General features: G+C 39.4%; 2 protein-coding genes across 11 annotated transcripts in view; one reads left to right on the top strand and one right to left on the bottom strand.

Moving 5' to 3' along the window:
* Positions 1–4957, top strand: part of ACBD5 (acyl-CoA binding domain containing 5) — a 48527-nt gene extending 43570 nt beyond the window's left edge. For all 9 annotated transcript variants that reach the window (XM_055331342.1, XM_055331344.1, XM_055331341.1 and 6 more), the window contains one exon: positions 3785–4957. In XM_055331342.1, coding sequence (XP_055187317.1) covers positions 3785–3797 — 13 coding nt within the window. In that variant the 3' untranslated portion in view covers positions 3798–4957. The remainder of the gene's footprint in view (positions 1–3784) is intronic.
* A 7039-nt stretch (positions 4958–11996) lies between these two features.
* Positions 11997–13112, bottom strand: part of MASTL (microtubule associated serine/threonine kinase like) — a 33732-nt gene continuing 32616 nt past the window's right edge. For both annotated transcript variants that reach the window (XM_055330974.1, XM_055330975.1), the window contains one exon: positions 11997–12457. In XM_055330974.1, the coding sequence (XP_055186949.1) occupies positions 12300–12457 (158 nt within the window). In that variant the 3' untranslated portion in view covers positions 11997–12299. The remainder of the gene's footprint in view (positions 12458–13112) is intronic.

Raw genomic sequence — 13112 nt, 5'->3', positions numbered from 1 at the left:
TTCAGCTCAGGTCCTGATCCCAGGGTCCTCGGATCGAGCCTCGTGTCAGGCTCCCTGCTCTACAGGGAGCCTGCTTCTCCCTTTCCCTCTGCCTGCTGTTCTGCCTACTTGTGTTCTCTCTCTCTGTCTCTCAAATAAATAAAATCTAGGGGAAAAAAAGTTCAACTTATGTTCATAAGAGAACTAAAAAATTTTGTGGTACATTCATGTTCTTGGACTACACTGACCCACTTGAAAAAACTTTAATTCAGAAGCATGAACTGCTCTCACAGTGTTATTTACCTCCTTTCTAGGTCATTTGTATAGATGTCATTTCAGCTCTGTGTAAAGTTGGTGTAAGGGTTCAATAAACCTTAGCTTATGTCCTTCCTTTTCTTCTTTTCACAAATTTTACATTTATCCCATGATGGTTGGGTTTAGTGCGACACAGTGTTTTAAATTTTAATTTCCCTGATAATAGGAGGGAAAAAGAACTGAACCTTTTTTCACTATGTAGTAAGTGCTAGATTCAAGCAGCAAGGCACTAAAGGTAGGTGTTGACATATTTTGCAACGTATTTCAAAGTTCTTTTCATGTTTCCTTTGTTGATCATTGAGCATTAGAGAGTAGAAAAATTTGGCACAGGACAAAAACTGTTAAGCTTACTTGGGTTAATAATTTATGTTATGCTTAAGTTTGCAGCAGCTTGTCACTTTAATAAAGACTGAGAAAACAATGACTCTGCTTCATCAGTCACCAAAAATTGGAGTTTTTCTAAAATTATTTTTTTTAAAGATATTCCTTGCTGGTACACATCTGCACCATTTCTCCTAAGTTGCATACAGATGTCTCTGAATGGAGAAATTCTCCTATTTTTAATATTCTACTTTGTTATTGTTGAATCTTTATCAAATTTTCAGTAGGTTAAATGTTTAGTCCTTTCAAACTACCAATTTTTTTTTAAACGTAGTCTTTTTTTTTTTTTTAAGATTTTATTTATTTATTCGTGAGAGACACAGAGAGAGAGATGCAGAGACACAGGCAGAAAAGAAGCAGGCTCCTTACCGGGAGCCTGATGTGGGACTCGATCCCCAAACTAGGATCATGTCTTGAGCCAAAGGCAGACCCTCAACCACTGAGCCACCCAGGCATCCCAAACTACCAATTGTTTAGCACTGTGCAACTGCATTTTGATGAGATAGTGGTTTATTTTTAAAGATTTATTTGTTTAGGGAGAGAGCATGCAGTGGAGAGGGGCAGAAGGAGAGAGAATCTCAAGCAAACTCCCTGCTGAGAGGGGAGCCTGACGTGGGGCTCAATCCCAGGACCCTGAGATCATGACCTGAGTCAAAAGCAAGTGGCAGACGCTCAACTGACTAAACCACTCAGGCACTGCCAATGAGAGTCTTTTCTTTTGTATTGTTTGTTCATATACATAACAAATTAACAGGGATTGGAGACAGAGCCATATTTGATATGGAAAGAAGTTTCAGGCTTGAAGGGACTTAGACATCTTTTCATCTGGAAGTGTGTAGCAATTTTTAATTTGACAGTTATAGGAATGAAAACTAGAGAGCAGTGTGTATGGTTTGAAGGAGATGGGTTCTGTGTTAGAGATGAGGAGAAAGATCCAGAAATCCAGTTAGAGTGGGGAAAAGTGTGAAAAGGAGTGTGTGTGCTCTATTCATAATAGGGACCATCCTGTGCCTCGACCCCTAATTCAGTGTTTGGCATGTAGTAGGCTTTCAGAAAGTGTGTGCTGAGTGATGGCTGAATACCCACTATTTGTAGGAGGTCACACTGAAGTACTATATGATACAGAAAGCTTTTGGTTTATTTATTTATTTAATTTTTTTTCATTTTACTTAATAAATAGGCATCTGGGTACAAACACAGTGAGATAGTTCTATATATATGTAAAATAAGTAGCTATCTATTTGTGGTAAGCTTTTTGAAATAATATTTTGTTTTCTTCAACATTAAAAGCAAGGTGAAGGGTCCACTGTTTGATTCCCTCTCTCTCCTCCCAGTGTAGAAGAATATAAACTCAAAAGTAAATTTCAGGAGTTATCACTCTGCAGTGGATCAGAGAAAAAATCCCAAAAGACATTTTTTTCTGAATGTGGTATGAAGAGCACATTCCTTTTTAAAGATTTCATTTTTCACTCACGAGAGACACGCAGAGGCAGAGACATAAGCAGAGGGAGAAGCAGGTTCCCTGCAGGGAGCCTGATGTGGAACTCGATCCCAGGACCCCGGGATCATCATGACCTGAGCCAAAGGCAGATACTCACCACTGAGCCACCCAGGTGCCTCTCTGTAGGAACACTTTTCAGATGGAGCCTGCCTCAAAAAGTCAGGCCCAGGCTTCTGAGGAGGGGAAAGAATCTCATCAGTATAGCCAGGGCAGATAGTTTAGCAGGCAAAGTGAAAGGCGTAATGTTTCCCTCTACCTTTAATCTTTTGTTTTCTGTAACTTTTCTTCTCTTATCACACCATAGCCTACATTTTGCAAGTTAATTTAAAAAGAAAAAGACGAAAAGATCTCATGAGGAACCTTGAAAAACATTCTAAAATTCTGAAAATACGGATGGGAATTTGTATGTGAATACATACAGGAGAAGATAGAGGGTTCAGAGTGTTATGTGCTATTTTGTAAATATGCAAAGAATTTTGTGTAGTAATCTACATCACATAGGTTCTTAATAAGTGTTGCTAACTGTTCATGCACCATCCAGTGAACATTTCTGCTAACCCCTCACTTAGGCTGTTAGTGAGGGCAATTCTATGGTGCCTGTGTGACTCAGTTGGTTAAGTGTCTGCCTTCAGCTGGGGTCATGATCCCAGGGTCCTGGAATCGAGGCTGAGCAGGGAGCCTGCTTCTCTCCCTCTCCTTCTGCCCTTCCCCTCTGCTTGTGCTAGAGCACTTCTCTCTCTCTCTCTCAAATAAATAAATCTTAAAAAAAATACCACTCATAATTCTGTTCTGGCTCCAGGAGCCTTTTTTCCTTCATGCCCTTAGGGCTCTCCTTATGTGAAAATTGATCTAGTTAAAATGTCACTCCTGCCAAGGAAGTGTACAAAGGAGAATTTCTACAGAGGATAGAAGATTATCGTATTATTTAAAATATCCCTCCTGCCAAGGGGATTGTGTAAGAGCATTTCTGTAGAGGTGAGGAAATGAATCTGTAATGAGAACGTTTCAGGCATTTTGGCATCTAGAGTGCTGGGGAGGATATAGAGATTTTTACAGGTGTGGGACCTCTCCCAGATGTCAGATCATACGTGATTGTTGTGTCTTGTGCTGACAAACCCACCCTTCTCTGATCACTCGTTCACTCTGCTATCACTAAAACTGTCATACCTATCTGAATTGTTAGTTTATATGTTCTCCCTCCTACCCCCACACTAACCTGAGAGCTCTTTTAAGAGTCGAGAGCCTGCCTCATTTATGTTTGAATCCCCAGTGCTTGGCACAGAGCCTGGAAAGTCATAGACACAAAATATATGTTGATTAAATGAATAGTCTAGGTTATACATCTATCAACCTATTATAGTCTCATTAAGCATTTTTTGTTTCACAGCTTTGCCAAGTTGTAAAATAATTCCCAAAACCCTGAATCGCCTTAAGCCAACTAGAAAAGGATGAGAATTTCTTAGGAACTACTGGCAATTTTATGATTTGATTCTGAATGTGAATATGAATTGTTATGTTATCGTCCAAAGAATTCTCTGATATGGATGTGTTTCATATTCAGGTTGCATTTATATTCACAGAAAATTGGTTTTTACTTTCTTTTTAAAGAAAACTGAACTGAAGAAAATGGTGTTTTACCCAAGAAGACTACTGGGCCTGAATGACCTCAGAATGAAATGGAATGTGGAACTCACAAGAGAATCTTAGTTTGTGATGATTACACTTCTTTTTGTCGTCCAATAGTTTGGTTTGTGTACATATATACATATATATATTTTGCACTACAAAAATGATAACATTTAATATTGCTGATACTTGAATAATTAATCTCAGCTAGGTTACAAGTAGCATACATAGATTTGCCCTACCTTGAACTTGAAGAGCATTAAATTATTAATTATTGTTTGCTAACATATTTACCTGATTATCTCCCATAGAGAACAATAAGCTGCTTTTCCAAGGTACAGTTGTGATAATGAGATATTTTATTTTTAATTTTCTAAATTAACTATAAGAAAGAATGCAAACCAGGAGTGAAGTTCAAATGAGATTAAATGAACTTTTCAATTTAGTCAATGAATTGCCATGCCAAGCAGTAGAAAACTGCTGGAAGAATTTTCTCCACATCCTTACTGTGGGCTGCCCATAATCTTTCCTGGGCATTCACAGCACTGACTTTACTGTTCAGGCGTCGTTATTACAAAGTAGAGCCCTATGTACCAGGCTTACTTTTTACAAATGAACACAGACTAGACATAACCTGCTGACAGGAATGATGAAGAATCGGCTTCTAGGAAGTTTAGAAGTATACTCTGAGCCTGTAGATCATTGATAAGATTTTATTCAATCGTATACATTTAGTCCTTTGTAATCGCTTTTCTTTGAGGATATCTTGTTTCTGCTTCATAGGGTGCTTTGAAATATAAAATGAAAACTTATTTATACTGTTTTTACAAAAGGTCAAAAAGGAAACACATGAAAATCACTTTTCTGCAACTGGTAAACTACACAGACTGGACTCTTAACCTTTTAGTGCCTCTGTTTTTCCCTTGGGGTATAATATTTGAGATACACCTATTTCACAGGGGTAATGGAAGGATTTGCAAGCAAGCAGGGCTTATGCTTCCATGTGAAGAAGGCACACCCAACTAACCTGAATGTAAATGCTTCCCCCGCCCCCCACATTTAGATGAAAAAGAAGACTGTAACATATAGAGATCCTTGAAGGCTTTGCTTGGAATTATTCTTCCTGTATACCTTCCAAAATTCCACATTTAGATGTACCTTGTACTTTAAAGATTTCTCTCATTCGAAGGCATAGTAGCAAATAATTTTTAAGCATTCTCGATATGTGTGATGTTGGGTTAAGCATCCTGTGTTCAGAGTGTTTTAAGAAAATAATCCATCCCTTGCATAGAGCGTGGTTCTTTGCTTGAAGAAAACAGTATAAGAATACAATTTGCTTTCCCCAAATTCTTTGTTCCTTTTTTTTCTTGTAATTTGATGGTTTTATTTTTAAATCACATCCTGATTAAAATGTCTCTCTAAAGGGGTTACTAATATTCACCTTTTAAAAACTCTATTTAGGGGAAAAATGAAGCAAGTAACTGAATTATATGGAAAAATAAGGTTCACACCTATGGATCAGGGATTATTTTTTAAAAATTAGATATTAATTTGGTATCAGACAATGTTGGTGGCATTTCTTGATAGTAAATAAAGTAACTAAAAGCAAATTTAAGAACATAAGCAGTTGTGATTCATTATAGGCAGTGGGAGGTAACTAACTCCTAGGGATAACCATTTGTATCCTATTCCAAAGTCTTATTTTATAGTTTGAAAAGTACTTTGCACACAGTTCTTGTATATATAAGTAAAGATGTAATTATAGGACATGGTGTTACTGCTTTGTTAAAAAGAACCTCATTTAAAATTTTAAATTGACACCTGGTATTTTTTTAATGATCTACTTCTTTTTTGTTTCTTTATTGTAAAACTACGTTAAAAATAAAAAGGCTAATGAGAAATGCTATGGTTTTTATTACTTGTTACTGGTAGAAGTACATTGAATAAAGGATTAAACGAGTGTAAATTGTGGGAATTCATAGAAAGTAATCATGCCTCTTTCAGAATAAAACCATGGTATTACATAGAATTTCATAAAAGTTCAAAACTGGGATAAAGTAGAAGTCCTTTAGTCATTTGGTTGAGAATGTCCAGTCAAAATCTTAGTTTCCATTCTTACACCACATAGATAGCTTCCCCCAGCCATGACATCTTAAATACACAATTGGTCTTAGGTGGAATATGCTCAGAGGATTTGTGTTTTTTTTTTTTTTTTTTTAGGGGAGGTGTTTTGTTTTTTTCTAAAGACTATTCATTTGAGAGAGAGAGCACAAGGGAGGGGTGGAGTTGGGAGGAGGAAGAAGCAGGCTCTGCACTGAGCAGGGAGCCCTGCTGGGCTCAATCCCAGGATCCTGGGACCATAACCAGAGCTGAAGGCAGGTATCTAACTGACTGAGCCACCCATACACCCATTTTTCTTTCTTTTTTTTTTATTAAAGATTTTATTCATTTATTTGAGAGTGTGAGAGACAACCAACAGGAGGAGGGGGTTGGGCAGAAAGAGAGGGGAGCAGATTCCCTGCTGAGACCCCAGGACCCTAGGATCATGACCTGAGCCAAAGGCAGATGCTTAACCAACTGAGCCATCCTGGCGCCCCAGGATTTGTGTTTTTCATACAAATATATAACTTGTAACTTTTACAGATACTGATAAAAGTGATGTTAGCTATTTGTATCACTTAAATACCAGTGTTTGGGTGTCTGGGTGGCTCACTGGCTGTGTCTGCCTTTGGCTCGGGTCATGATCCTGGGGTCCTGGGATCGAGTCCTGCATCAGGCTCCCTGCTTCAGCTCCTCCCTCTGCCTATGTCTCTGCCTCTCGCTCTCTCTGTGTCTCTCATGAATAAATAAAATCTTTAAAAAAAAAAATAACATACCAGTGTTGTGCTGCCTGTCATAAAAACATCAGTGACTTGAGCAAGTAAGTTTGGTTTTTTTTTTTCTCAAATACAAGAAGTACACAGGGCGCCTGGATGGTTCAGTTGGTTAAAAATCTGGCTTCCACTCAGGTCATGATCTCAGGGTCCTGGGATCCAGTCCCACATCCGGCTCCCTGCTCAGCGGGTCTACTTCTCTTTCTCCATCTGCCCCTCCCCCTGCTTGCGCTTATTATCTCTCTCTCTGTCAAATAAATAAATAATCTTGAAAATAAAAAAAGAAATCGCTCAGAGGTAGGAAGCCTAGGGCTGGGTGCTTCCACAACATGGTTAGGAAGAGGCTCCTTTCTGTTCTGCTGTCTTTGATGTGTAGCTTTTGTTGTTCTGCTTGCCAGATGGCTGCTCCACATCTAGGTCTAATGTTTATTTTACAAACAGATAAAGATCTTTATCTGATCAGGAAACAGTAACTTTCTTGGAACTCTCACACAGGACACTCCCTCTCCCTATTATTGGCTAGAGCTAGTTTACCATAGTTAGGTCTTTTGTCTATAGAAACATTATTTAAAGGCCTAAAATTATTCCAGTTTATACATATATACAATTTTACAAATTTATTTTTGCCCATATATCAGGAAAGAACATGTGTTTGGGTTTAAATGCCGCCTTCTTTAGGTCTCTTCTTTCTCTACTTGTTTTTCCTTTTTGCTTCTCAACCCTTGTTTGCTGATTTTCTCTCCAATCCTCTTTTGAAATAGTACATTTTATAAACTGGAAAAGGATAAATGTCCTTTCCTTTTAAAAAACAAAAGAGAACTTTTAAATATGTATGTAACACAGAGTGTTGCCACTGTTCTGTTATCCTGCCTAGCATCCTTCCCTCCTCCTCCTCCGATAAAGATACCGCCCTCCTCTGTCCCTCTCCCTTTGGAGAGCTCTTCATCCTCCATTCTCAGTAGGTGATGGGGATGGGGGAGGTGGGGGGTTCCTGCACAATAGAACACCCAGCTATGGCAGCCCTACCCCTCCTCAAGCCACCGTGGTGGGCCTGTGACTCAAACCTGGTCAGTGTATATCCTTTCTACTGACCACAGTGACAGTCTCAAGGATGGGCAGATGACCATAAGTAGGCTATGCCAGCCCTACCCCTCTGTGGAGAATGGGGGTGGGGTTGAGAATTCCAAGCTTCTAGTTATGGCTTTGTCTTTCTGGCAACCAACGTTCCCATCCAAGAGTCATCTCATCAGAACAAACGATACTCCTGTCACCCAGGAAATTCCAAGGGATTTAGCAAAAACGGGTGAAAGACCAGATGTGGGGAAAAAAAAGATGCTCTCACTGTTCTTATCACTTAGGAAATTACAAGGATTTTAGGAGCTCTATACCAGGAACCAGGGACAGAAGTCAATATGTATATTTTCTATTATCTCACACCAGTCTTATTTCTTCCTCTTTGGATGCTTATAGTATCTTCCTTTTGCCCCAGTGTCTGAAATTTCACTATTGTAAATTCCTATACATAGGAGACACTTGCTACAATGATGCCATGTAACAAATGACCTCAAAGTTCAATGTTCTCATTTTCCTTACTCATAGGTCTCTGGGTAGGTTGTGCCCATGCTGGACTCAGTTCAGTTTGTCAGAACAACGCTTTGATTTGAGTTCATTTCTGTTCCATGTGCCTCTTCCTATTTGGACCATGAGCACACACCATGTCTACTAATCTTCCATTGGCCAAAGCAAGTCTCATGACCACACCCAAATTGGGAGGAAATTTATTCCAACCACTCTAGGGAAAACACTACAATCTTTCATGAGAAAGGATGTGGAGTGGATTAGAAACAATAATACAATATACGTCAGTACTGTTTTTTATGCTGACCATTTGGCTCTTCCAATCTGTAAATTTATGTCCTTCAGGCTGAACATTGTTGTTTTCATTAATCATTTCTTTTCCATTTCTCTGTTCATTTTCTCTGGAGCTCCTATTATTTGGATAGTAAACTACCTAAACTAAACACATCCTTGAAATTCATCTTTTCTCTCCTATTTTTCAACTTTGTCTTTTTACTCTTTGGGAGAGATTTCTTCAACTTTGAACCTTTCTATTTAGTTTTCATTTCTACTATCATTTTAAAATTATTTATTAGAGAGAGAGAGAGAGAGACAGAGCAGGAGCAGGGGGAGTGGCAGAGGGAGAGGAAGAAGCAGATTTCCTGCTGAGCTAGGTCCTAGGACCCTGGGATCATGACTTGAGCTGAAGGCAGACACTAAACCGACTGAAGCACCTGGGCGCCCTGTAGTACCATATTTTTAAAAATGTTTTAAAACTTTTCTGAGTATTCTTTATACTATAGGCAATATCCTTTATTTTTTTTAATTTTTATTTTTTTATGATAGTCACAGAGAGAGAGAGAGAGAGAGAGGCAGAGACATAGACAGAGGGTGAAGCAGGCTCCATGCACCAGGAGCCCGACGTGGGATTCGATCCCGGGTCTCCAGGATCGCGCCCTGGGCCAAAGGCAGGTGCTAAATCGCTGCACCACCCAGGGATCCCGAGGCAATATCCTTTAAAATGTCTCTGGGGATACTACTGATAATACCTTTGAAGTTTTTTCTGTGTGTATAGACTCTGCTTCCGTCATTACTTTTTCTTCAAATTGTTTTGGTCAATATATTTAAAAAGACTTTCCTCAGGTATCTGTAATCTTTAGTTGTTTGCTCATATTTCTGAGTAAGAGACTACAAAGCTGATTGGAGGCTCTCAGTGGGGCTTAGAAACAGTAGGTTTCACTGAAGAGCTTTCTGTATAAGCCATTTAAAGTTGGGGACGTCCATGTCACTTTTTTTTTTTTTTTAGAGTAAGCTTTACACCCAAAGTGGGCCTTGAACTCATGACCCTGAGATCAAGAGTCACAGGCTCCACCGACTGAGCCAGCCATTTGCCCCTCCAAATCCCCTTGGCAAATGAAAGATCTACAGCACAGCCAGTACCCCTGCTTTCATGTGTGCTTGGTACCCTGCCTGTTTACCTATCCTGAGGAAAAACCTACAATATCTGCCAAGAGGAAGGGAGAGCATATTCAGAAGGATGTGTGCAGTTGGAGAGGGGGATCTAGAATTTTTTTTTTTTAAAGATTTTATCTATTTATACATGGGAGACACAGAGAGAGGCAGAGACATAGGCAGAAGGAAAAGCAGGCTCCCTGTGAGGAGCCTGATGCAGGACTCGATCCCAGGACCCCAGGATCACAACCTAAGCCAAAAATAGATGCTCAACCAGTGAGCCATCCAGGTGCTCTAATACGAAATTCCAGGAATTATTTTAACCACTTTTTTTTTCACCCTTTGAAATGTTCCTGGTACCGACTCCTAACTGAACCTGTTTGAGGGCTTTTGTAGTGCAAACTGGATTTACTTTTGGTGATCTCCAAGACTCAAAGAGGATTTCGTTTCCTGTTTTTCTTTTTATTTATTTAAAGATTTTATTTATTTATTTATTTATTTATTTATTTATTTATTTATTTATTTATTTATTTATCACACACACACACACACACACACACACAGAAAGGCAGAGACACAGGCAGAGAGAGAAGCAGGCTCCATGCAGGGAGCCTGACGAGGGACTTGATCCCGGGTGTCCAGGATCACACCCTGGGCTGAAGGCAGCTCTAAACTGCTGACTCACCCGGGCTGCCCTGTAACAGATTTCTGTACACTGATTTTGTACCTAGTGACTTTACTGAGTTCTTGTATCAGTTCTAGCAGGTTTTCCTGGAGTCTTTCAGAGTTTCCATGTAATCTGAAAATAGTGAGTTTTTTTTTTAAGATTTTATTTATTTATTTGAGAGAGAGAGTACACAAGCAGGCGGAGTGGCAGAGGGAGAGGGAGAAGCAGGGAGCCTGACATAGGGGCTTGATCCCAGGACCCTGGGATCATGACCTGAGCAGAAGGCGGTGCCCCACAGATAGTGAGATTTATTTCTTTCTTTTGATTTGTTGTCTGATTGCTGTGGCTAGGACTTCCAGTACTATGTTCGTAACAGTGGACATTCTGTCTTGTTCCTGACCGTAGAGGAAAAGCTCTCAGTTTTTCCCATTGAGGATGCTATTAGCTGTGGGTTTTTCTTATATGGAGTTTATTATGCTGAGGTATGTGCCCTCTAAACCTACTTTGTTGAGGGTTTTTATCATGATGCATCAGGTTGTATTTTGACAAATACTTTTTCTACATCTATTGAAACGATCATATGGTTCTTATCCTTTCTTTTATTAATATATATTAATATCATGTTGACTTGATTTATGAATACTGAATCTATTCCATCACCATCTTCCTTTCTCTTGGACTACTCACCCATTTATTTGCCTCTAGGTAACATTAATATAGTGAAATTGAATCTTATATATTTAATAAGAAGGATGTTGACAGATGATATACTTGAAGTGTTATATTAAGCAAAAATAAATTATTTATTTTTAAGGGTCAGGTTTTCTTATAATGTTGCACATGTTCTAACAAATTCTTTGAAGATGTAAACCATCACGTTTTTTATTAAAATTGAATAAGGTGGGTAGCCCGGGTGGCTCAGCAGTTTCATGCCGCCTTCAGTCCAGGGCGTGATCCTGGAAACCTGGGATCGAGTCCCATGTCGGGCTCCCTGCATGGAGCTTGTTTCTTCCTCTGTCTGTGTCTCTGCCTCTCTCTCTGTGTCTCTCATAAGTAAATAAATCTTAAAAAAAAAAAATTGAATAAGCTGTTAAAATTGCTACAGCATATCACACCAAAGTCCTCCAGTATAATTTTAAGCAAATATGTGTTGTAGAGAAAGCACCAGAAGCAGCCAAGGCAGCAAGAATGTATTCGTAGCAAAGTAAGCTAAAGCTTCTATCCTTTTTATTCCTCATGCCTTAGAGAAGTTACACTACCAACTGATGGAATTTCCCAGCTGCAGTTTTGAGGCCACAAGAGCAACCTTAAATGATTGCTCTCTCCGGACCTGAGCTTTTGGAAGCAATCACGTCTAAATAAAATTATAATAAAGCCCAGGTGGGCAGCCCAGGTGGCTCGGTGGTTTAGCGCCGCCTTCGGCCCAGGGTATGATCCTGGAGACCCGGGTTCGAGTCCCATGTCGGGCTCCCTGCATGGAGCCTGCTTCTCCCTCTGCCTGTGTCTCTGCCTCTCTCTCTCTCTTTCTCATGAATAAATAAAATCTTAAAAAAAAAAAAAAAGCTGTATGATTTTGTTATTTTACACCAAACTGAACAGTGGGCTGAAATCAACATGTGAAAGAAAGGCTGGAAGCTAACTTTTCTAACGGAGTAGTGTCATTTTATTTTTATTGATGCATTACTTTTCATAAAGTGCAGTAACAAAATAAATAAAGTGAAAAAGGTTCTAAAGATCTATATACAACTCTGAGATTAAGATAAGTACTGATTGTTATCTTGATAGACTTTTAACTGTGTGGAAGCTGTAATATACACTGAAAACTCATTGATCCAAGTAATGTAATGATTCTTTTTCCCCCTTCGATCAGTCGACTCTGAAGGTGTATATAATTATGCTAGCATATTCTGTAAGACAAGATTAGATTAAAGGGAAAACTGATGATGTGCTATAGACTAAATCCAGATACGGTCAGATGCTGAGCATTATTCCTGGCTTCAAAATAGGATGTATCTGTTTCGTCATCTGGTTGAGGTATGAAAGGCATAGTTTGATGCTGCAGATTTTCCCAGTCCACGTCACTGAAGAGAGGATGACATTTCAGCTCTTAGGAAAAACATAAAATAGAGTATTATGACACCATTACCTAGTAAGTACTGTTTTATAGTAATAAGGGAAGGTCTCCACATATATCTTGCCCTTGTTTTGCTTCACATATGTGTTTTGTTTTTTTTTTAAGTTTTTATTTTGAGACAGAGTGTGAACGAGAGACAGAGACAGACACAGAGAGAGACACAGAGGAGAGAGAGAGAGAGATTGCACCAACAGGGTGGAGGGGCAGAGGGAGAGGGAGAAGCAGACTCCTCCTGAGCAGGGAGCCTGATGTGAGACTAGATACCAGGTCCCTGGGATCATGACCTGAGCTGAAGGCAGATGCTTAACTGACTGAGCCACCCAGGTGCCCATACACGTGTCTAATGTCTATCTCTCTGTGCAACCATGTACTTCACAATGGTACATATTATGTCATTTTGTATTAACACTTAACACATGACAGGTGCTTGGCCTGTATCTATCAAATGAGTAAATGCGTGATCTGCTTTAACAGAAGCCTATCTTTCTCATGCCTCCATCTTCTCACACAACCCATGACTTGATGGCACAAGAGCTTGGACTATTTCCTGCTCCCAGACACAGCTTCCACACCACTAATCTTCACAGTTAATGCTCCACTTCTCATTCCAAGTCCTTCTAGCTGTTT

This window comes from Nyctereutes procyonoides, unplaced genomic scaffold (assembly GCF_905146905.1).
Source record: "Nyctereutes procyonoides isolate TBG_1078 unplaced genomic scaffold, NYPRO_anot_genome, whole genome shotgun sequence".
In the NCBI taxonomy this organism is placed as follows: Eukaryota; Metazoa; Chordata; class Mammalia; order Carnivora; family Canidae; genus Nyctereutes; species Nyctereutes procyonoides.
The sequence above is the reverse complement of the archived record's forward strand: the minus strand, read 5'-3'. Positions and strand labels throughout refer to the sequence as shown.